Below are 24014 nucleotides of genomic sequence, written 5' to 3' on the forward strand. Positions count from 1 at the left end.
TGTGTGTGTGTGTGTGTACACACACGTGTCATGTCAGACCCTGGAACTGGTACTAGCTTGGGGAGGTTGGGATAGGAACATTTTCATCTCCTGGTCAGATGGCAGGAATTGGTGCAAAGTTTGACTCTCTAGGCCTGTGAAATCACTGTGCAGGAAGAACTCCTGAGAGAGAGGGTGTAGCCTCTGGTCTGGCAGGAGTTGGCAGGTGGAGCAAGGACTGCAGCATGGGCCTACAAGCTTATCCTATGGTCCCAGAAACTCAGCATTGCAGAAAAGCCCTCATGACAGCCCCTCTTGCCTTGAGTCATATCTCAGATGAGAAGAAAGGGGACCACACACAGGTGTGGGAGCTGGGGCAGACTTGAGGGGTCCAGGTCTCTGCAGGTCTCCCCAGGCAGGGATTGAGACAAGCCCCTGTGTTCTCCTGTCCTCTTAGCAGCAGATTTGGGGTTGGCAGGTGGAGGTGCAGGGGAAGGTGGTATCTGGCTCTGTAGGAAGGAGAGCCTCTGATAGGAGGCAATACATGGCCTGCCCTTGGAGGTGTGTCATGTTGCACCTGTCAAACCTGCCTTGTGCTGGGAGAGGCTCAACTGAATGAAAGATCTTAGAGACATGACTCAGGGGAGGTGAGTGACCTGTCCACAAGAAGCTAGGGTGACAGTAGTTCGGCCATCTGGACCATCACTAAGGAAGGCTCCCAACTTCGCTTGGGAGGAGTATCCTGGGACTAAGGCCTTTCCTGGGAGCTGGAGCTGTGGCCTTGCAGGCCACCATCTGCAATTCCAGCATCCCATATGGGTACCAGTTCGAGGCCCGGCTGCTCCACTTTCAACCCAGCTCCCGCTAAAGTGCCTGGGAAAGCAATAGAGGATGGTCCAAGTCTTTGGGTCCCTGCCACCACGTAGGAGATACTGAAGAAGCTCCTGGCTTCAGCCTAGCACATCCCCAGCTGTTGAGGCTATTGGGGAGTGAAGCAACAGATGGAAGATCTTTCTCCATGTTTCTCCCTCTCTCTAACTCTGCCTTTCAAATAAAGAAAAAATATTTCTTTAAAAATTTTTGTTTAAAGAAGGCCCTTCCTGGATTCCTCAGATTGGACCCTGGGAGGAGGGTAGAAGAAGTTCAAGAGGAGGGCCTGGAGTGGGGGTATCACTGGGAGAGACACCTGCAGACCCCACCTTTCTGGAACAGGTGTATGGTCAGGGACCTTCTGTGAATGCTCTCCAGGTCGGGAGAAGGAAGGAGGCAGTGGTGGTGCCCTGGGGGCTATTCCCTCTCTACAGCCACACATGCAGCAGAGGGGCTGGGCTGGCTGAGGAAGACACCCCAGGGTCCCACCTGCAGAACAGAGCCCAGATCAGGGGCAGGGGGTCAGTCCACAGCCCCCAGGCTCCTCTGTACCCAGTGCCACCAGGGGAAGGCCTGTCCTTTGGCCCCATGCTACCTGCTGTACCTGGCCACCTGACTGAACTGTCCTTGCACTGGTACCCAAACAGGCCAGCCCACACTCTCACAGCCCTTTGGAAGCCCAGTAAGTGCTGGTCTCAGCCAATGGTCTCTGAGCTTCTTGGACTTGAAAAACAAGGACCTTTATTTATTGAATGCTGAATTTGAAAACAGGAAGGGAAAGTCTGACTGCACAGGCCTCTAGGGGACCTGACACCTGGACCCCACCAACACCTTGGCTAGGGTACCCCAAGCTGAGCCCCTTCCCTGGATCCTGACTAACCCCTACCTGTGGGAGGCAGCCCTGGGCAGATTTCAGTCTCCACACCAAATGAGCTTGTGAGAGCTAGTGGGTACAAAAGGAGCCAGGGTAGGCTGTGGCACATGGAAGGCAGCGGGTTCCAGCTGGGCTGGGCCCATCCTGGAGAGAGAGTGGCTTGGCGGAGGCCACATGTCGTGGGGTGGGGCCTGGATGCAGCTGGGGTGCAGTGAAGCCTTCCTGAGTCGGTGGTGTTGCAGACTGTGGACTCAGCCCCGCAGATTGCCCTGTCCTTCAGAACAGAGTGGCTGGGACTTGGCCTTTACATCCAGACCTTAGGCAAATGTGTCCAACTCTCAGAGCCTTGACTCAGTTATCCATTAAATGGTGGTATAACCCTCCACTGGTGCACTTGCAGGCCCACGTGAATGGCTGCTCAGGAAAGTCTCTGAGCTGATGCACCTTGCCCTTGACTCCTGGTCCCTAACCCAGAGGCTTCTTTGGGCCCCTGCAGCCCTAAAGGCTCAGACGTTGGTTTCGAGCTCGCTGATCTCAATGGTGCAGTGGTCCAAGCTGGTGGTGGCTGGCTCCTTGTCCTGTTCCACCTGTACAGGCACGTGGTGGGGGCAGGCAGGGCCAAGGGTCAGCTCCGAGGCCTCGGCCACACTCTTGACGCAGCCATTCTGCTGTGTTGCCACGATTTCCTGGAGGCTCACTGGCTTGGTCTCATGGGGGCCCGGTTTCTGCAGAGGGGAGGAAGGCCTGGGTGGCAGCAGGCAGGACTGAAGCTAGACACAAGGGAGCACTGGGGGGGGGGTACCTGGAGTGAGGACGGGTCAGGACGGGGGTCCCCCTCCCCAAGCCAAAGCCAAGGGGGCACAGATTAAAGGCTTCTCTTCCAGTGGTCAGTTGGAGGGAGATACTGTGGTCTGTCTGGCCCTTGAGGCTCCTGGGAGTGGGGTTGGGGTGGAGGTGAGGAAACACTGCTCCAACCTCAGTGCCTGGGTCCTGAGCGAAGTCCTTGCGGCAGATGTGAGCCATGATTCCCGCGGCCAGCGCATCACCCAGCACATTGATCATGGTGCGGAAGCGGTCCCTGGGGAGCCAAGGCAGGTGGTGAGAGGAGCTTGAGGGCTGCTGGAAGAGGGCCAGGGATGACCAGCAGGGCAGGGCTTGCAGTAGGCATCCCTGGCCCCTGTAAGCACCCCCACCCCTAGTGATGTGGAGGCAGGTGGCATAGGGGGTTCTATCGGTGTATAGCCATGTATCACCCCAGGGCACCACTGCTTGGCCCAGCCAGCCAGTCTTGAAGTTCTTCCTCATTTTTGAATGAGGGGCCCCACACATCACACAGCCAGGCCCATGTCTATGTATAGACACCTGTGGTCCCAGCTGAGCACTGGGGCTGGGACTGAATTCCACTCACAGAGCCCAGTCAACGGCAATGATGAGGTTAATGTCATCGGTGGGCAGTCCCACAGAGGTCAGTACGATGACCATGGTGACGAGCCCGGCCTGGGGGATGCCAGCTGCTCCGATGCTGGCCGCTGTGGCTGTGATGCTGCAGGGAAAGGAGGGGGAGGGGCAGAGGAGGAGCAAGAAGAGAGGGGCGGGTGCTGTCAGAGCCCTGGTGCCAGGTAGGTGGCCAGAATACCTGGGTCTCTGGGGTGGGGCAGGGTGGGGCGCCTGGATCATCAGGGACTCACACAGCCAGTCATCCTTGGGGGTGCCAGACCCCCATCCCTGGCCTCAGGGAACCTCCTTGTGTCTGGAGCTGCACCTCCAGTCCCAGGAAGCTGCTGTGAACACCCACAGGCACAGCTGTGCCCCAGGCACCCCTGGGGTCTGGGGTCCCCAGCCAGACGAGCTCAGGCTGGCCCCTGTGGGGCTTCCTCAGCCTCAACCCACCCCACACCTTCCCTGGACTTCAGCTCCAAAATATCCCCCTCCCCTCTCCACCCCCATACTGTCCTCAGTCCTGCTGCACTGGTCCTGTGGTTGCCCTTGCTGCCCTCACTGCCCTGTCTGTCCAGCCATGGCTCTGCCTCTTCCACCCTCAAGATGCCCCAAGGCACAGAGAGTGCTCTGACTCGCTGTGTTGCCTGGAGTGAGCCCCCGGCCCTCTCTGGTCTCTGAACCCTTCCGAGCTATGGAGTGCCAGGATGCACCTGATGGTGATGATCTGTCCAAAGTCCAGCTCGTAGTTGTTGACCTGGGCTATGAAGATGGCGGCTACAGCCTCATAAAGCGCAGTGCCGTCCATGTTGATGGTGGCACCCACAGGCAGCACGAAGCGAGCGACGCGCCGGTCAATGTGATTGTTCTCCAGCAGGCACTTGAAGGTGATGGGCAGTGTGGCTGAGCTAAGGACAGAGGGGCCAGAGTCTGCCTGCCACCCTCCTCCAGGGTGGTCCAGCTTAATTGCTCCCTGCAGAGCAGGGGAGAACCTGCATCCCTAGGGCTGTGCTGGTGCCCACAGGTGGGACCTGTTGGGGAAAGAGGGATGTGGGCGCCAGCAGAGCACCTACTGCGAGCAGGATCCTGTGCTGCATGCTCGCTTGCTCACCGAGTCCTGAGGGAGGGGCTTCAACTGCCAAGGGCGGGGCCGGCGCTGCCAGGGGCGGGGCCTGTGCTGCCCAGGAGGAGGGGCCTGTGAGAAGTTGACAGATTGGGAAGCTGAGGCGGTCACACTGATGCTTTTGTGATTTGGCTATCGGTTACAGCTGGGAGCCAAGAAAGGCCAGACTGGGGTGGGGCGGGAGGTTGTTGGTGGGAACCCAGCAGCTGCCCATCAGCTGGGGCTACCTGGAGGAGGTGGCCAGCGCGATGAGAAGGGCTTGCAGGATCCCGCGGATGAAGACGATGGGGTTCTTCCTGGTGACGAGGAAGTAGAGCAGGGGCAGGATGAAGAGCCCGTGCACCACAAGCCCGCACACCACCGTCACGGCGTAGAAGCCCAGCTTCTTGCCCACGGCCTTGGGGTCGTCCATCTCCAGGATCTTGCCCGCGATGAGGAACACGATGCCAAAGGGGAAGTACCTGGTGGGGTGGGGTGGACTCAGGCACTGGGCAGGTGAGAGCCACCAGCTGGGCCCTGGAGCCGCGTGGCGGCATGGCCCAATCCCCTCCGAGCCTCCCAGTATTCCCAATGAGCACGAAGTGAGGCTGCGTAGCTGTGGGCCAGGCACAAGGCAGCATCAGTGACACCATTGCCTGGGGCAGCTTCTTACACCTCTGCCTTGCTTTGTCTGAGTCTCTGAGGAGTCACCTCAACTTTAGGGGACACCCCATTGCAGCCCCAAGGCCTCTGCTTTTCCCCTTGGGGCTTACCCAGCTGGGCCAGAACATTCCTAAGGTGTGAACTCTGAGCCAGGCTGTGCTCTAGGGTTTCCTCCTGACAGAGGCGGAGGGGTAGCAGCTCTGAACGGTCCAGTAGCACAGCCCCTGGGCTATCTCCACCCAACAGATCTGGAAGCAGTGGGGCAGGGCAGAGGAGTTCCCACAGGAGGCTTACCACCCAGCCACGGCCACGATCTTCATGACAGACTCGTTGAGGCACTGGCAGAAGCTGACCAGGGGGACCCCGCTGTCACCCATGCGGCCCAGCATGATTCCTGTGGTGTGGGGTAGAGGGGTGATAGGGCTATAGGTGGATTAAACAGGTTACCAGGGTGGTCCCAGGGGTGGGGGGACCACCAACTGTCATGTGTGCTGAGGGCCACTTCTTACACATCCTGGCCCCTGTGTGTGCCTGGTATTTTGGCCATAGTGGCCACAGCCCTACCCCATAGGGGTGGCACCTTCCATCCCCTGCCCACCCACCTGCCCCTCATCAGCAGACAACTCAGTCCTGCTTTAGCTGCTCACTCAGGCCATGCACGAACCTGTCATGTCACACAGTGGACGATAACCACTCAGGAGGTTCCACGGTCAACAGAGAAGCAGGGCAGACAATGGACATGGTGCCCCAGCAGCTGGTTGGGGGATGGGGGGACTGCTGGGAAGCCCAGGGTATGGGATGTTTGAGGGAGGGTTCCTGGAGCATGAGATGAGGAGAGATGGGAGGGACTGGGGCCTGGGGTCGGCAGGAGGGACTTCAGACATAGGGGAAGGGGCTGGGCCAGGATGCACCCAGCTCTGCAGGACCCCATGCAAGCTGGTGCCCCTCTCCCAGGGCATCAGGCCAGCTTAGAGGGAGCAAGAGTGGAAAGCCCAGGGGCTACACATGGCTGTGGTCTCAGGCAGGGTGGTAGCAGCAGGCGGAGGGCAGTGGCCAGCTAGGAGAGAGGTAGACTCAGTGGGACTTGCCTCAGGGTTGAGAGAGAGATAAGGGCCGAAGTGGCCCAAGGTTTCCTAGCAAGCAGCCAGGAGGGCAGCATTTCACCCTGGGGAAGCTGGGAGGAGAGGTGCAGGGGGAGATGAGAGGCTACACCCCAGACCCTCTGAGAACCAGCTGCAGGCTTTAGAACAAGATGTAAATAACCCCTGGTCCCTGGAGTGGCTGAGAAGTCCAGGGTCACATACATAGCTGGATTGTTCCAGAAGGTTCAGGAGTTGTCCCCAGGAACCAAGGTTTTGTGTGGGTTGGAAATGGAGGCCTATCCATGGGTTTTCTGGGGTCTGCAGCTCTATAGCTGGGGACCCTCTTTAAGCAAAAGGTCACAAAAGAAATATCTTTAAAGGCACAGGCCTCAGAAGGGACCAGCACCATGGGCCCCAAACCCACGAGCTTTCCAACTATCTGGTTGGGACTCGCCTATTGCAGGTGGGGGAGAGGGGCTTTGGAGAGGAGCAAGGCAGGGCTGTTGGGAGGAGACTACTGTGAGGGTCTCAGGGGAGAAGCAGCTGGAGGCCCACGCAGGGTGAGCAGGGGTGGTGGTGATGCTGGCAGGGACAACGACTTCAGTCCTTGGCTGTGGTCTGCCCCACCTAGCATCTCTAGACTTCAGCCAGGTTGAGGGAGAGGCTAGGCCTGGGTCCGTGCTGGCAACCCAGCATAAGCCTCCGTGTGTGGTGGCAGGCACCAAAGTGCCCGGTGTCAGCTGCAGCACATACCCATAGTAGCCGAGAAGATGACGATGCCCAGCACGTTCATGCCATCGCTGGTGCCAGGCTCTGACTTGTAGACCACCTCAGGCGGTGGGGTCAAGTCCAGGGCGAAGTTCTGCACGTGGGAGCCGTTCTCTTCCTGGACCCCGTAGATGAGGATCCGCCTAGCAGGGGCCTCCTCCGGGGCCACTCTGGGGGACTTGACAACCGGGGTGGTCTTGGTGCGGTACTGGGGGGGAGGGCGACATCCACCCAGGAAGGAGTCAGAGCCCAGTGTGGTCACTGACAACAAAAGCACCATCTTGAATGCACACTGTGTCCAGTCGTGTCTGTCCTGCCTTATCGGGTGGGCAGAACGGGGATGCTCCTGGAGGCTTCACCCCACAGCGTTCACCTGCCCAGGTGGGCCTCCCTCCAGCCTCACTCCACAACTCTGCCTCTGCTTGTGCCTCCGTACTCCCTTCCACCTGCCCCGCACCAATCCAGGCTCCTCTCAACTGTCCATCCATCTCGCACCCTTCACTCCCCCACCCATGTCCTTCTAACCTTCTGTTACCCACCCACTTGACCACCAGCTCTGCTCCCCACCTGATGGTAACAAACATTCTCATTTACTTGCTTGCATAATTTTTTTTTTCAGAATTTCTGTTTGTAAGGGAGAGAGAGGGAGAGTGAGCTACCATCCTGTGATTCACCACCCAAATTCCTACAATGGTGGGGGACAAAGCCAGGAGCTAGGAACCACATGGGTGGCAGACAGCTGCCACATGAGCCATCACGCATGCCTGCCAGGGTCTGCATTAGCAGGAAGCTGGGATGGAAGCAGAGCCAGGGGCTGAGCCTAAACACTCAGATGTGGATGTGGGCATCTTTTTTTTTTTTTAAAGATTTATTATTATTGGAAAGCCGGATATACACAGAGAGGAGGAGAGATAGAGAGGAAGATCTTCCGTCCGATGTTTCACTCCCCAAGTGAGCCGCAACAGGCCAGTGCGCGCCCATCCGAAGCCGGGAACCAGGAACCTCTTCCAGGTTTCCCACGCGGGTGCAGGGTCCCAAAGCTTTGGGCCGTCCTCGACTGCTTTCCCAGGCCACAAGCAGGGAGCTGGATGGGAAGTGGAGCTGTCAGGATTAGAACCAGCGCCCATATGGGATCCCGGGGCGTTCAAGGTGAGGATTTTAGCTGCTAGGCCACGCCGCCGGGCCCGGATGTGGGCATCTTATGCTACACCAAACACCTCTTTTTGTAGAATCTGTCTGCCACAGCCTGCCAGATGGAGTGAGGTCAACCGGGAAGAGCTGAGCTGCCTGAGCTGCTGCTCTCACCCTGTCTGCCCCACAGCACTTAGGGGTCTCTCCATCCCAAAGCAGAGCCACCCATCCTATCAGTGAGATGAGCCTCGGTGGGGAGGAAACAGATAGGCCTCAAGACTCTGGACTGGGGGCGGGGGTTCGGCTTTGTGGTTAAGGTGTGTCCCTTGTCGGGGGCCTGAGTTTGGGTCCCAGCAGCTCTACTTCTGGTCCTTCTTCCTGTAAGGTACATCTTGAAAGGCAGTGGGAATGGCTCAAGTATGTGGGTCTGCCCACGTGGGAAACTTGGATTGATCTTGGCTTTCAGCTTTGGTCCTGTGCCCGTCCTGGCTAAGGAGGCCTTGGTGGGGAGCAAGACAGCAAGTGACGGATCAGTCTGTCTCTTCACCTTTCACATAAAATGAAAATTAGCCAAAGTTAATCTGTGCTTCATTCATCTTATGTGTAACATGGGATAACAAGAAGTTAACCTCATCTGGGTTAAATGAGATACTACACTTGAAATGCTCGCAATAGTTGCCAGCACACATACTGTGTAGGCATTGATGTTATTATCATCATCGTCATCACCATCCCGATGTTTGAATTGTCTGAAAGACTTGGGGGAGAAGTGGCTAACTCTCCACAACAGCTTTACAAGGAAGATATTTGATATGGCTTTGACAGATGGGTAGGAGTTTATCAAAAAGGGGAGTAGTCCAGTGCCCTCCCTTGTCCTCTGATACCTTCCAGAGTTTCCTAGTTCAGTTAGGTAAAACCCTCCCAGTCTAGCTTATCCCATAGGGGAGGCCTCAAGCTGATGGCTGGGGCGGGTAGGGGAGAATGCAGCATTCTGCTCCAGGTTGCCCACTCTACCTTTGGAGCCTCCTACCCAAGCTCCTCTTGTGTGGCCCCAGTCCTGTCACAGGGACCTGCTGTAAAGGGGCTCGAGTGATGCTAGCTGGGTGGTTACATCAGAAAGGGAAAAGGATCGCAGGACCCAACCAGCACACGTGAGATCCAGCAGGGGGAGGGGGCGGAGCCAGCAGGGGGAATGGGGAGGGCTCCCCTGCTGGACTGCCACTCCCACTGGAGAGCGTGAGTTGGGATGGGGGCAGATCAGACCAGGCAGGGCTACAATACCTGTGGGCCTCATGTGAGCTAGATCAGGGAAAGCCAGGTTAGGCTGACTGCTCCTACTGGTGCAAGCATAAATCAGAGTAGGTGAAGGTTGGTTGGGCTTTGCGGCAGCATCAGCTGGCAGAGGCTGGCACTGGAGCTAATTCTGTCAAGTTAAACTGCAGAACTACCTAGAGAGTACATGGATCCAGGAGTGGGCCCAGGAGGGAAATAGTGGGCTCCTCCCTCTTGGGTTACCAGTCCCACTGGACAGCATAAAAACCAGGGCTAGGGCAGGGGCAGCTAGACAGAACAGTACCCACTAGCATGTGTATGGACTGAATAGGAGGGCTGGTTGGGTTGAACTAGGCTTCAATGCCCATTGACATGTATGAGAGCTGAATGGGATGTGGGACAGACTGGACCAGCCTGCTGTACATACTGGCAAGCATGGGAACCAGGGTAGGGGACAGCCCTAGTGGGGGTTATTGGGTGTTGCCCCAAGTAGGCTGCAGCTCCCGCTGGTTTGCGTGAGGGCCAAGTGTGAGGTGGGCAGAATCAGGCTTGACTGCAACACCCATTAGTTCATGTGGAAGACAGGGCTGGAAACAGAACTGACCCAGCAATTGCAACCACCAGCATAGGTATAAGCTGACTGGGGCGACGGACTGTGCTGGGCCGTGTACTGGCATTCAGGCACAAGAATCAGATCTGAGATCACCTCAGACGAAGTTTCTTTGGGGATCCTTCCAACTGAACTGCTGATCCCAGAACCCCAATCATGAAGAGAATTGCAGATTCCATGGTCTGACCACGGAGTGCATGTGTCAAAGCTGAGCCTCCTTAGAGACTCCGATGGAACAGTAGACATTATACCCAAGTGCACGTGGAGGAAATGGCATTCCGTTGGAGCCTGTGTAGAGGACATCTGGTACCACAACAAGACGGAGGACTGATAAATGGATCATCTATCCCAGCCATGTGTTGGCAGTGAAGATCTGGGCAAACGGAGACCCTAAGGTGGATTATGTCAGCCAGTGGATTCTGGGGAGATTTCATCATGCTCGGAATGGCGAGATTGGCATCAATTCAGAACTGTTGAACTATCATCGAAACCACTTGAGCAGTGACCTCGGAGCATGCCCCATGTTGGGGACCCTGGGATGGGGTGGGAGATTGAGTGGCGCTTCTCTCTTAATCTCCTTCCTTACCCCTGATACGCACACAAAAAAAATGTGGAAACAAAGGTCTTACCCATTTTCCTGCAACCCTTGACCCTTTGTGCTCTAATCAACTACATAAAGATTATCCAAATAAGGGGCCGGCGGTGTGGCCTAGTGGCTTAAGTCCTCACCTTGAATGCATCAGGATCCCATATGGGTGCCAGTTCTGATCCTGGCAGCTCCACTTCCCATCCAGCTCCCTGCTTATGGCCTGGGAAAGCAGTCGAGGACAGCCCAATGCCTTGGGATCCTGCACCCGTGTGGGAGACCTGGAGGAGGCTCCTGGCTCCTGGCTCTGGAACGGCACAGCACCGGTCATTGCGCTCACTTGGGAAGTGAAACATCGGATGGAAGATCTTCCTCTCTATCTCTCCTCCTCTCTGTGTATCTGACTTTGTAATAAAAATAAATGAATCTTAAAAAAAAAAGATTATCCAAATAAAAGAAAATAAAGGAAGGGAGAAGGAACAAGTACAGATGTAAGCCGCAGCGCCAGCTCCCCATATCCTCTGGCTAGGTAACAGTACTGCTGGCGCAGGAACTGACTGTGTGTCACAGCATAGCCTCACCACAGCCGGGAGCTGTGATGTCCATGTGTGTGTTTCCAGGAGCAGGGAGCCATGCTCAGAAGTGAGGGAGACAGCAAGGTGAGAGCTGTATTGGCCCCAGGACCTTGACTTATTTTGTGAATGTTTATACAGAAAGCATGAGAACATGTTGTTTGCTGCCACGATCGTTCGGTGCTGAAAGTGAAGGTGATCTTGCCTCTCTGTTTATATATATATTGTATTTTCCTGCAGCAAATAGTGTTACTGTTCTTATTAGAGGGGAAAAATATTTTAAAAGGAATGAGGACTTGGGCTTGGGAGTTAGCCCAGCTTGGAACTGCTCCCTGTATGGTGGGTCGCTGGGGGTTAAGCTGGGGCAGTTCAGTCTCCTCTTCCCAGCCTCAGTTTCCCCAGCGGGGATTGGGCTCACACTTGCCTGGTGCAGGGTCACCGTGGGAGGAGTGAGGAAGGAAGTACTTCCAAAAGCTTCTCCACCCCCTACAGCTTTCTTCACAAACAATTGGAACCTGGGAGTGGGATGGGGGGGTGTAGCCATGGAGGCTGTGAGGACCCAGGTCCCCCCTGTGTCCTCAGCCTTTGTCTCCTCTGGGTACCTCCACCCAGAAACAGGGAGCTGGCTCGGCAGTTGCTGCTTCCCAGAGCGACCCAGGCTGGCCCTGCCACCTGCCTCTCACGTCCACTCACCTGCTTGAATGTGGCTTCCACCAGGTTGGCCGGAAACATGTTTCTAGGAAGAGAGGCAACAGCTGAAGGATGCTGATACACGGGATAGCAGGTGGGGCCCTTAGGGTTGTCAGAGCACCCCCCCCGCAGTCCCAGCCCTCAGAGAGCCACTGCCCCCATGCCCTCCCACCTCTCCACACCACCTGGTTCACACCACTCCCTCCACCTCCCTGCCCGGCCTTTTCTGGAGGTCCCAGGCCAACCCCTGGTCCTTTCAGCTGGGGTCATCTCCACCCAGTCATGTCTCTGGATGCCCGTCTGCCTTCCTCACAAGTGGCCTCTTTGTCTGGGACATGCAGGTTGTTGTGTGTCCTACCCAGAAGCGGAGTCACTGCTTGATGGCTGTTTCCATTGTACCTGGCTCCATTGAACCTGGTTTGGGATGAGAGCTGCCTCACAGGTTCCTTGCAGGGCACCATGTTGCTGACTGGCTCCTCGGAAAGCCTCACTGAGTATCTTAGGCCAAGTTCAGTTCCCGAACTTTGAAGTAATAGCTGACTAAAATAAGAGCACAAGAAGCTAGGAGAAGAGGGAGTTAATATCTCATCCACAGTTTGCAGACTATGCAAGGACTAAGAGTAGAAAGAAGAGGAGCAACAAGCAAGGAGACAGATCTTATTACAATAACATTAGACAATTCTTGGGTGGGCGTGGTGGTGTAGCACACCAAGCTTCTCCCTGCAGGGCTAGAGTCCCATATGGGTGCCAATTTGAATCCCCTTCTTCTTAATTTTTTCAGATTTATTTATTTTTATTGGAAAGGCAAATACACAGAGAGAAAGATCTTCCATCTGCTGGTTTACTCCCCAAGTAGCTGCAATGGCTGGAGCTAAGCCAATCTGAAGCTAAGAGCCAGGATCTTCTTCCGGGTCTCCCATGTGGGTGCAGGGTCCCAAGACTTTGAGCCGTCCTTGACTGCTTTCCCAGTCCACAAGCAGGGAGCTGGAAGGGAGGTGGAGCAGCTGGGATATGAACCAGCACCCATATGGGATCCTGATGCATGTAAAGCAAGGATTTAGCCACTAGGCTATCACACCAGGCCCTGGCTGCTCCACTTCGGATGCAGCTCCCTGCTAATGTGCCTGGAAAAGCAGTGGAGATTGGCTCAAGTGCTTTGGACCCTGCATTTATGTGGGAGACCCAAAAGAAGTTCCTGGCTCCTGGCTTCAGAGCAGATCAGCTCTGACCATTGTGGCCATTTGAGGAGTGAACCAACTGATGCAAAATCTCTCTCTCTGTCTTTCCTTCTCTGTAACTCTGCCTTTCAAATGGAAAATAAAGCTTTAAAAAAATGATTTCTAAGTGGGACAGAGGAAAACGAAGGAATGTTAATGGAAACACTGGTGCTGGAAGTCAGATCCATGACTGAGCTAATGGGCTCCACCAGTTTCATTCCTCTGTTTCGCTTTTAAAAGTGTGATTATTTTTATTGAAAATACAGAGTTATATATAGAGAAAAAAGAAACAGAAAGAGTTCTCCCACCCATTGGTTCATTCCCCAAATGGCTTAAATAATAGGAGCTGGGTTGGTCCAAAGCCAAGAGTCAGGAGCTTCTTCTGGGTCCCCCCTGTGGGTGCGGGGCTGCTTTCCCAGGTCACAAGCAGGGATCTGGAAGGGAAGTAGAGCCGCCAGGATTAGAACCAGTGCCCATATGGGATACCAGTGCTGCAGGTGGAAACTTAGCCTTCTGTGCCATGGCAGCAGGCCCGCTTCTGTTTTGACAAATGTGTAGGACACTGGCAGCACAGGAAGTGGGATGAAGAGTATATAGGATCTCTCCTTTTGTCACAACCTTTTTTGAAAACCAAAAATGATGCAGCTCTCTCAGACAGCTTATAATGCAAACAAACCATAGGAGCCAGCATAGGACCCAGCCCCTGGAATGCCAGCCTCTTGGCAGGCATGCAGCAGGCACAGTCAGTATCTGTGCCTAAGCAAACAGATATGGAACACAGTGGTCAGAGGTCAGAGGGGACCCCATGGACGCGTGGATGGTGCCTGCCCCTGTGAACACACGACATGTCATCAGTGCAGACCCAGCCATCAACCTGGCCAACGGATTTGTAAACGAGAAGGTTCCCCGCTGGGGAGGCAGGCACCCTCGAGGCCAATGAGCATTTGTGTTGTCACCCCCTTCCAGGCGTCCCCCCTGCATCACAGACGCCAACAAGCACTCGTATCTCCTCTTGGGGTCCCAGCACCTGACTTTCACACTGTCTCCTCTGCCTCCCGCTCTTGACAAATCTCTTCTTGTTCACAGTTCAGCCCACACCTGCTGGAGTTCAAGCTGTAGCTCCAACTGGGCATCCCTCACCCCTTTTTAAAAATATTAATTTATTTGAAAGTTGGAATGGCCCACACAGAGAGATCTTCCACCTGCTAGTTCACTCCCCAGACAGTCTCAGGACTGTGCCAGGCAGAAGCCCAGAGCTGTGTCTGGGTCTCCCACGTGGGTGCTGGGGTCTGAGCGCTTGAGCCACCTTCCGTTGCTTTCCCGGGCACATTAGCAGAGAGCTGGATCGGAAGTGGAACAGCCAGGACTTGAACTGGCACCTATGTGGGATGCTAATATTGCACATGGTGACTTAACTGCTGCCTACAACCTGTGGGAAGCAGAAACTCAACCTTTCTCCACACTGCAGTTTCAGTGTGGGGGCCGTGCAAGAGGAGGAGGAGGGTCCAGATCAGACTTTGGAGGCAGGTGCGGAATAGGCAGGCCAACTGTGGCCCAGCAGCCATTTGCCCTTCCCCACCGATTTCAGCCTTGAAACAGGGAGAAATGAAGAGGTCCCAGGGGCAGGAGACCTTTCCCCTCTCCAAGGGATAAGCAGGTTTCCTCCATCACCTGCGAGGGCTCCTGTCACCAAGCATGCAGTGCTCTGGAGCCAGAGTTTGTGCCAGGTGCATGCCGGGAGACATGGCACTGGGCAGCCTGCCCCAGGTGTGGGGGGCACTCATGCAGTACCTACCAGGACATCATTTTAACCTCTCTCCTGGGGACGGCAAATAGGCACAGAACACAACGGTCAGAGGGGACAAATCAACAATGTAGAAGGTGTTTTCTTAATGCAGCTTCCAGGAAAGCTTGCTTTGGCCTCAGTGGAAAGTGAGGATAGCAGAGTGGCCTTAAGAAACCAAATAGGGGTTGGTGCAGAGGTTCAATTGGCTAATCCAGCTGTGAGTGCTGGCATCCCATAGGGTGCTGGTTTGTGTCTTGGCTGCTCTACTTCCTATCTGGTCCTGGTTGTGGCCTGAGAAAGCAGTAGAGGATGGAACAAAGCCATGGGACCCTGCACCCATTGTGGGAGACCTGGAAGAAGCTCCTAGCACCTGACTTCAAATGGGTTCAGCTCTGGCTATTGTGGTCATTTGGGGAATAACCAGCAAATGGAAAATTTCTGTCTCTCCTTTGCAAATCTGCCTCTCCGATAAAAATAAATACATCTTTAAAAATAGAGGTTAGGGCCCGGCACGATAGCGTAGTGGTTAAGGTCCTCACCTTAAATATGCCGGGATCCCATGTGGGCGCCAGTTCTAATCCCGGTGGCCCTGCATTCCCATCTAGCTCCCTGCTTGTGGCCAGGGAATGCAGTCAAGGACGGCCCAAGACTTTGGGACCCTACACCCGCGTGGGAGACTCGGAAGAGTCTCCTGGCTTCGGATTGGCTCAGCTCCAGCTGTTGCAGCCGTTTGGGAAGTGAATCATTGGATGCAAGATCTTCCTCTCTGTTTCTCCTTGCTGTATATCTGCCTTTCCAACAAAAAAAAAATAAATAAATAAAAATAGAGATTAAATGGAACATAAGCCTACTGTGTCCATTTCGTCACAACTTCCTCTAGAGTGAGGTGGGCTTTAGCATGACTGGCTGGCTACCTCTTACCAGTTTCCCTCCTCCCTTCTGTCCTCACCCATAGAGCCCTGCTGTGTTATGGGGACCCACAGGCCCTGCATCGGTCCCCAAGGCTTCTCTCTCCAGTGGAGTAGCACTGACAGGCAGGTGGCAGCTGCTGAACAGTGCTTCCTGCGAAAGTCTGGTAGAGCTGTCCATTCAGCCAGGACCTGGCAGCCCCTTCCTCTAACTCTATTCTCTAGTCTGCCCAGAACACAGATGTAACAGCTGGAGCTTCAAAAGCCTTCTTGGGCCACAAAGCACAGTGAAGATGGAAGCCAACGGTGGACAAGATCCTGTGGACCTTGCACTACCTGCCTCTCAGCTGCTTCCTGGGGAGAGAACACCCCCACCCCAAACTTCTGTTGTTTCAGCAACAGGTTTTAGTGAGGAGTTGTGCTTGGGTGATCCGGTGGAAAAATACACAACACTTTCCTTAAGCTTTGGATACCACAGGAAACCTTGCTGCTCGTCCCACGAGGCCAGGGCTCCCACAGGCAGTTCTATCCACTATGGAAAGAATGTACTGAGTGTCCTCAGCCGCCCTGCAACCCCACTCTGCATTGCCTCCCTGGGCGTCTCGCACGCAGCGCCACGGCCACACATGGCGTGACCCCCTCCACCCTCCTACCTCTAAGAAAGCTCTCACATGGGGTGCTGGTCTAAACCCAGTCCTGATCCCACATCTCCAGCCCAGATCCCAAAGGTTGGGGGCGGGGTTGTGCCTTTCCAAGCTCAAATTCCTGAGATTCCAATTCGGTCCCTGAGAGGGAGCTAGCAGAGCTATAAATAGAGCAGTCACTACTTAACCTCTGGGGTGTTGTACTAAGATGGGGGAAAAAGAGAGGGGGCCGGCTCCATGCGTGTTCCACTTGAGATCTTCCAGTGGGGTTATGCTGGGGTCGCACTGGGAACCTGGGAGAGGAATGGAAGGCTTGGTGGGTCACGTGGGGACACGGCTCCCAGCGTTTCTGGAATTACCTTCCAGGTGTCCACATGCATCTTCAAGTTCCCGGTTTACACCTTGGAGCCTGCCCTCTCCACGCACCTGGCTTCCACATCTGTCTGATCTGCCGTTTGTTGCGCCTGCCCCAGGCACCAGCTCTCAGGGGTACAGATGCAGACTCAGCATCAGGAGGTGGTACCTGGTCCCTTCGCTGCCAATTTTTTTTTAATAGGAAAGACAGATACACAGAGAGAAGAAGATACATAGAGAAAGATCTTCCATCAGCTGGTTCACTCCCCAAGTGGCCTCAATGACCAAAGCTGAGCCAATATGAAGCCAGGAGCTTCCCCTGGTCTCCCACATGGGAGCAGGGTCCCAAGATGTTGGGTCATCCTCTACTGCTTTCCCAGGCCACCAGCAGGCAGCGGGATGGGAAGTGGAGCAGCCAGGACATGATCCGAAGCCTATATGGGATCCTGTCTCATGCAAAGCAGAGATTCAGCCACTAGTGTGGGTGCCGGGGTTCTTGTTTCTCCACGCCCCTCGGAACATTGGCGTGGACACACAGCACAGCTTCTGTCTGTCTTGCATATCCCCCAGCTCCCAACACTGCACCTCCATCCACAGGTGCTCTATCTAGGTGGAATGAATGGAAGTGACTGTACCCCCCCTCTTCTAGAACATCCCTGGGCCTCCAGGCACATCCTGCCTTCAGCAATACCCCAGCCCCTCCTCCCCAAACCCTCCATTTCTCAAGCTGGGCAGCCAGCCTTGCCACCAGGCACTACCTACCTTCAAGGCTGTGCCCTGGCCTGTCCTCCCGAGCTCGTCATTCAGAACCAACCCCTAGAAGCTTTCACTCCCACCCTGTGGCCCCTGCAGGCCTTTGGGTTTCTCAACCAGAGAGCTAGAAGGGAGCTTGAAGATCACCAGGGAAGCCGAGGCTTTGAGAGGGAGCTGGCCAGCACAGAGCCGCCCAGCAGATTTGCACTGCATTGCAGGCTGCCAAGCTCTGGTTCTCCTGTGCAGGAGTGAGGCCAGCCTCCCAGCTCTACCCACATCTTGGGACAGATCATCATCATCGCATCATCGCATGGAAGGCCCCAGGGAGCGGGGAATGTTCCAGAACATTCTGCCACGAGAGTTGGTCCAGAGCCCCACAGCCCTGATCGCGGCGCCTTCCCCACGTGGAAGAGCTGTTTTGCATCAAGAATCCAAGAAAGGATGAATCACAGTCAGTAAACCCTAGAAGTGATGGGACTGGGAAATGAGGCCTCCTGCCCTCGCTCCTGCCTCGGCCTCCCGGTCTCCCTCAGCCCCAGCTCGCTCCGGCAGCTCCTCCAGGGGCTCTGGCCCCAGTGACCCCATCTCCCGTATTGCACACTCAGCAGACTCGGCTCTTGCTTGTTGCCTGCCCTGGGCTGCAGCCTTCAGCTGGCAACAGGGCTTTAAAGGGATGGTCCTCAGGGGCCCATTACAAGGCTGTTCCAGCAGAGGGGGCAGATAAGGTAACAAGGACATGTGGTGATGTTGGGAAAGAATGAGGTCTGCGGGGAAACTAAGGAAAGAGAAAGAAGTGGAGTGATGGGGACTGGGAGCCCCTTCCCAACCTCCACAAAAGGGGCTGTCCAGAGAGATTAAGCAGGATACCAGGACAGCCTGAGGAAGGACAGCAGGGGACTGGACGGAGGAAGGAAAAAAGGAGCAAACAGGCAGAGGGGCAAGGCTGCTGTGTGTGAACACAGGGGCGTGTGTGTGTGTGTGTGTGTGTGTGTGAGTGACTAAAGGCCTGGAAGCCACAGCTGAGACTAGGATGGTTTGGAGAAGCTCCAGTGGCTACTGTGCTCAGGCTGGAAGGCCAGGGAGGCAGAGAGGAAGCAGGGCAGGGAAGCTGCCCACACCCGAGGGGTCAGCGAGGCAGGTGCACCAGATGCGGTGGAGGCTTTTGAAGGCAGTCGCCAGATACGTGAGCTATGAGAGGGAGGTGTGGGAGCAAAGATGGACATGGCCAGTGGGAAAAGTACAGGTTTTTAGAAGGGAAACCAAGAGTCCAGCTTGGCTGCGTCAACCCTGAGATGCTTTCAAACAGCTATGTGAAAGAATCAGGGAACAGGTGAGACATGTCCAGGCTGGAGGCAGGATGTGAGAGTGAGTGCTCGCAGGCAGAAAGGGCCCCTGGAAGACATGGCAGATCCAGGGCGGAAGGTGGGCCCAACAGACCCTGCCGGGTCCCTCTGTGGCTCCAGATCTGACGGGAGAACTGAACAGTAGGGACGCAGCTGTGAGCATGTTTGTGATCACTGGTCCATTGCACAGCTTCAAAGGATAAAAGAGAAGCTGTCAGTTTCGCTGGAGAAACGGAACAGCCTGCTTGGCCAGTGCAGGGAGAGGCTGATCAACAGCAACCATGAACAGGTGCGCTGGCTGGCCACTCTGGGGTCCCCTCCCGCTCCGAGCCAGGAAGGAACCGATTCTTTCCTCTAACTGCTGCACCTCCGAGGTAGGAATCCATGCAGGTAGGCCAGTTCTCTCCTGGATGTCTGCCACCACCATGAAGAACACCTGGCCTGACCAGCTCTGCTAGAGACCAAGGACCGTGGGAACACAGCAGCATCCACTGTGCCAATGACGCCTTGGGCCAGCTGTGCCCCGTGGAGCCGCCAGCTTCCAGCACACACATGAGTGAGCTTGGCACAAAGTGGCAGAACATTCCAGCTGACCTGCAGGCTTGGAGCTGTCAGGTTAGGCCAGTGGAGCTTGGGCTGCTTTGCCACATAGCAGTGACTAGTGATGCAGAGGGCTGGGGGTCCTGCTGGGGACAGGGGAGGGAGCAAGAAAGGCTCTCCCCCACCTTGAAGCCAAGGTCTTGGCTTGTGGACACCAGCACTTGAGGAGCATGGCAGTCCAAGGGCTGACTCACACCTAAGAACTTTCCAGCAAGGAGAGTGCACTTTTGGAGTGTAAGCCCCTGGTGGCCCCTCTCCTGCCCAGCAGGGTCACTCAGAGCATGCAGAGCTGACTTCGAGGACAGTGCTGTAAGGAGCCAGATGGAACAGGGTTGCCTGGGTCAAGGCCATGGGAGATACAGGTGTCTCTGTGACCCGAGAGCCTGTGAAGGCATAACCAGGAATCGCCATCCACAGGCCTGGTACCCCCAATATGGCCCACTTCCTGTAGCAGGGGGACAGAAGGGACATGAAGGAGGGACCATCACACTGTCACTTCCGCCCTGGGACAGGGACTCTGAGCCCACATTGGATCCCAGAACTTGAATACTGTGGCTTTTAGAGGCAGGGAGCATGCAGTGCTAGCTGCACACAGGCCTGGACTCTTGCATTGGAAATGGACAAGAGAGTGAGAGGCGGCCCCAGAGATGGCCCCAGGGTATTTCCCTTGGTCTTGTCCTGGTCCTTCACTCACATCGTCCTTGGAGCCAGCCTGCCTGCCATTGGGGTCACACCAAAAGCCCTCACCCCAGGGATTTCCAAACTTTCCTTTCTAGCGCAGACCATCCTGCCACAGACTTGGGGCTGCTGGATAGCCAATAGCTGTCATTCCCAGCGGGGCTGAATCAGCTTAGCATTACCCCAGGGCTTGGCCACCACCTGATGCCCACCCATTCTTAGAGTCAGTGACCCCATCCACTTCTGCCCTCACCCCCATTTGGCCTGGCTCCGCCAATGCCACCTGCTGAGCAGCCCCTGTGATCTGCCCTTCTCCACCCTAAGGCCACTTACCCAGCCCCAGCTTTGTGCCCACCCCCTGCCCCTGATCCAGACGGAGAGGAACCACTGAACCCAACCATGCCAGGCCTTTGCTCACAACCCATTTTGGGGGTCTCTGGGCTACAACAGATGTTTTGGCCTGGTTCACAAGGCCTCACTTTATTGGGTACCCACTGCCTTCCTCTCCCCTGTGCCTCCTTTAGCTGGTGGGTTAGCACCCATCCCCTAGGCCACAAGTCAGCATCTTTGCATGAGCTTTGTCCTTGCCTTGCCCCAGCCCTGCCTCATCCCTGTCTAACGGATCTGTTTCAGGACTGGGTGAGCTGGGCTTCCGGGTCCAGACCTAACTGGCACAGTGGTGAGGGATGGAGAGGAGGGGCTCTGCAGAGTCTCTGCTCTTGAGGCTGCAGCAGCCACAGTGAAGGTGGCAGTACCACAGAGCCAACAGCCCTGTGCTGGGTGTAGCCAGGCCTGGGGCGCGTCTTGGCTCCACCACCTGCCTGCCAGATGATCCTGAGAAAGCAGGACCCACCCCAAGGCTTGCTTCCTGATGTATGTAAATCTGGGGACCACTGAACAGGGAAAATGACCTGAAGGCCAGAGGCACAGGCTGGCCGCTGCCTTCAAGTCACCAGACAGTCACAATTCTGTCACAGATAATCCAGACCAGGCCTCCCCGCCCCATACTCTGTTCTGCCCTCTGGTGGCCATGTGTGACAACTGCAGCCAAGGCCGGCAGCAGGTGTTGGTGGGCCCACATTACCGGATGAGGTCCAGCAGGGCATCGGCCGAGCTCATGACCGGCTTCCCGCTCTGCTCTGTGGTCTCCTTCTGGGCTGCACCCCCAGGATGGATGATGGACACCATGACGATGCCCACGACGACGGCCAGGAAGGTAGTCCACAGGTAGTAAGCCACGGTCAGGATTCCCAGGCGGCTGGAAGTCTTGGCATCCAGAGAAGCGAGGCCTGACATTAAGCTGGGAGGGAGAGGTAAGTCAGGGTCAGTGTGGAGAGAGGTTGTGCCCACTGTGGCCCATCCTGGCCATGCCTGGCACCCTCACAGCACCCAGGGAATTCCCCTCTGTGTACTTTGTGGGGCCTCTCTGCTCTGCTCCTTACTCCACTGCCAAGGTCATAGGTCAAGTGCATTGGCACCTTGAGACATCAGCCAGTGAGGTTCCCAGCCCATGCTTTCCTTTTAGAAGCTTCCTTCCCTCCCTACTCCCGGCCACCAGGCCAGGTGCCAGTTTTCCAGCTAAGCCCACAGCTGCTCTGTGTGGAGCATCTCCAGGTCATCCCTTGCTTGTGACCATGTACTTCCTGGACCTCTCCAGTGCCTGCATAGGCTGATGCCCAACAGGTGGTTGCCACAAACTTGCTAGAGAGAACGTCTGTGTGGGCTGGGAGCTGGCGACTTGGGTCTTAGCCCTAGTGCTGCACCTGGCACTCCCTTGTTTCTGAGCATCAGCACCCCATCTCTAAAACAGGGGCTTCTCTATTTTATTGGGTTAGTATTGTGTTAGTACCTGTGTCCAGGCTCCCCCGGCCAGAGGCCGTGTGGAGGGAGCCAAGGGGGCAGTGGTTCTCTCTCTTCCCTTCAGGCTCCTCCCCACCTGGCAGCCAGGGCAGGTCAGCCGAAGGGCCACGGCGCCCCAGGCTACAGTGGGAATGTGGAGAGGGCACATGGGGGCTGCGGGTTGGGTCAGAGATTAATTAAGGAAATGCTTGGACTTGGCTTTGCTGCCAAAAGGATTTTTCCCTAAAGCCCTTTCATTCTTTCAGATAAAGGAAGTATTTGTCTGGTTTTAATCATGTAAACAAGAGCAGATAATCCCTCTGCAGCCTGCTCCTCTCATCAGGAGACAGCACGCAGCAGCAGCCAGCGCAAGGGCCTGCACGACAGGCCAGCATGGGCTACCCTGTCCCACCCTGCTCCTCCTGAGAAGAGCCACTAGGTTGTCCTAAATGGCCTGCCTACTACCTGGCCTTGTCCTGGGCTCCCCAGCCCGAGTTTCTTCTTGTCCAAGCCCCCACTCCAGTGAATTGCTGACTGCTTACTAAAAGAGCCTGGGGGCCCTGGGCCTGGGTCTGACCCAATGCTGGGTCCACAGAGCCAGGCCCGGACAGTGCTTGACTTGGTGGCAGGTTGCTGAATGAAGCAGTGAGACCATGTCCTGGGTTCTGTCCCCCACCCCTGCCAGCATGCCATATGCTAGCGATGGGCTTAGGGTGGGTCTCAGACTAAATCCTGATGGGCTCATAATGGGATTGCATGGGGGCTGCCCTGTAGGCATTACCCAGGGCCAAGTGAAGCCCCAACCAAGGGACCAAGGTGGCTGAGGTCACGCAGGACACCGAGCGAGCGTGCAGCGGGAGCAGAGCCCAGGGCCCACCTCCAGGGAGTCCTCTCCCACCGTGTACTGATTTAAACCTTCAGCATACATCCACTCTGCCATGCCCTGTGCCCAGTGAAGGCAGTCAGGAACTGTGCCTGGCCTCAAGACAGCAGGGAGTAAGGTCTCTGGGACCTACACAGATCCAAGCAGCCCCCAGATAACATGGACACATCAGTACTGCAAAGGAAATGTCAGGATGATTGGGAAATGATGGAGCAGGTGTGCCAGGCAGGGAACCAGCAGAAGGCAGTGGGAAAACCGGAGAGTGTGGGAACATCACTATGGACTCTTCTCAGGTTGCAGTTCCTATCTGAGCCGTGATGATATATGAGACAGAAAGACAGACCAAACCCAGGACAGGGGGAACTGGCAGTCACTGAGGGTTTGGGATCTCCCTGGGCATGGGGGCAGGTCCTGGAAACGGTGGTTGTAAGAGCAACAATCTCTGGAGACACCTGAGAACCATCATTGCAGGTGACACCCAAGTGGCCACAGGAAGTGACTACATCACTTGGGAGAAGCTGCAGGTCCCAAGCTGGCTGGGAAAACTGGTCAGCAGATGGTTCATCGTAGCTTGGAAACTCCTGGGGCAAGACCTCATCACCCCATCAGCTGCGTCCCAGCACGGCGTGCTGTGTATGGCTGGATCAGCAGGACAGTGTGTGTGTGTGTTGGGGGCTCGAAGGGGGAGCTACAGGTGTCAGAAAGGGGGCAGGGAGCCGGTCCCAAACAGACCTGGGAAGGGGACAGGGACCCCTAGAGAGGATGGGTCATCCCTGTCCCAGAATTTACTCACTTCCACTGCCAAGGAGAGTGGACTGAAAATAATTTTGTCACCCGGGATCCAAGCAGTCCACCCTGGACCGCAAAGGGAAGCTTTTCTCCAGGTGAAGAAGAGGCAGAAGGAGGCTGGCCAGGGCTGGCTAGGCTGGGGCCAGTAGGACACGAGGTGCGGGCAGGGAGGGGGGCAGCCCAGGGAGGAATAGTGGTGCCCCGAGAACTCGGTACTGAGGAGAGGCTTATGGTCATGTTGTTTAGCCTTTGGGGGTTCCCCCCTGGGGTCCCCTCCCGAGGTTGGGCCTTTAGTGTCTTCCTGAGGACTTCCAAGCTGGGAAGGTGGTGGTGGCAAGAGTCCTGGACACATGCCCACACACAGAGAAAAAGTTCTACAAGAAACTGGGTGCTGGGGTTATGGGTAATTTTCATTAGAAATTGTTGCTCTACTCCATATGTTTTATTTTATTTGACTATTTGCCACAGAGCTCTAGAGAGAAATGGGGGAAAGAAAATCTTCGACCACTAGTTCATTTCCCAAATCTCTTCAGCAGCAGGAATGGGGCCAAGCCAAAGTCACGAGCCAGGAACTCCATCATGCA

At 55.8% G+C, this 24014-nt stretch overlaps 1 protein-coding gene across 1 annotated transcript in view; it reads right to left on the bottom strand.

The window, feature by feature from the left end:
• Positions 1-1751: 1751 nt before the first annotated feature.
• The window catches only part of SLC1A7 (solute carrier family 1 member 7), a 39494-nt gene continuing 17231 nt past the window's right edge, over positions 1752-24014 (bottom strand). Inside the window, exons 3-11 of the mRNA XM_004588681.4 lie at positions 21004-21219; positions 11640-11682; positions 6761-6983; positions 5220-5319; positions 4511-4744; positions 3874-4068; positions 3132-3266; positions 2699-2801; positions 1752-2448 (exon numbers count right to left, since the gene is read on the bottom strand). Coding sequence (XP_004588738.3) covers positions 2230-2448; positions 2699-2801; positions 3132-3266; positions 3874-4068; positions 4511-4744; positions 5220-5319; positions 6761-6983; positions 11640-11682; positions 21004-21219 — 1468 coding nt within the window. The 3' untranslated portion in view covers positions 1752-2229. The remainder of the gene's footprint in view (positions 2449-2698; positions 2802-3131; positions 3267-3873; positions 4069-4510; positions 4745-5219; positions 5320-6760; positions 6984-11639; positions 11683-21003; positions 21220-24014) is intronic.

The sequence above is a fragment of the Ochotona princeps genome, chromosome 2 (genome assembly GCF_030435755.1).
Source record: "Ochotona princeps isolate mOchPri1 chromosome 2, mOchPri1.hap1, whole genome shotgun sequence".
Lineage (NCBI taxonomy): Eukaryota > Metazoa > Chordata > Mammalia > Lagomorpha > Ochotonidae > Ochotona > Ochotona princeps.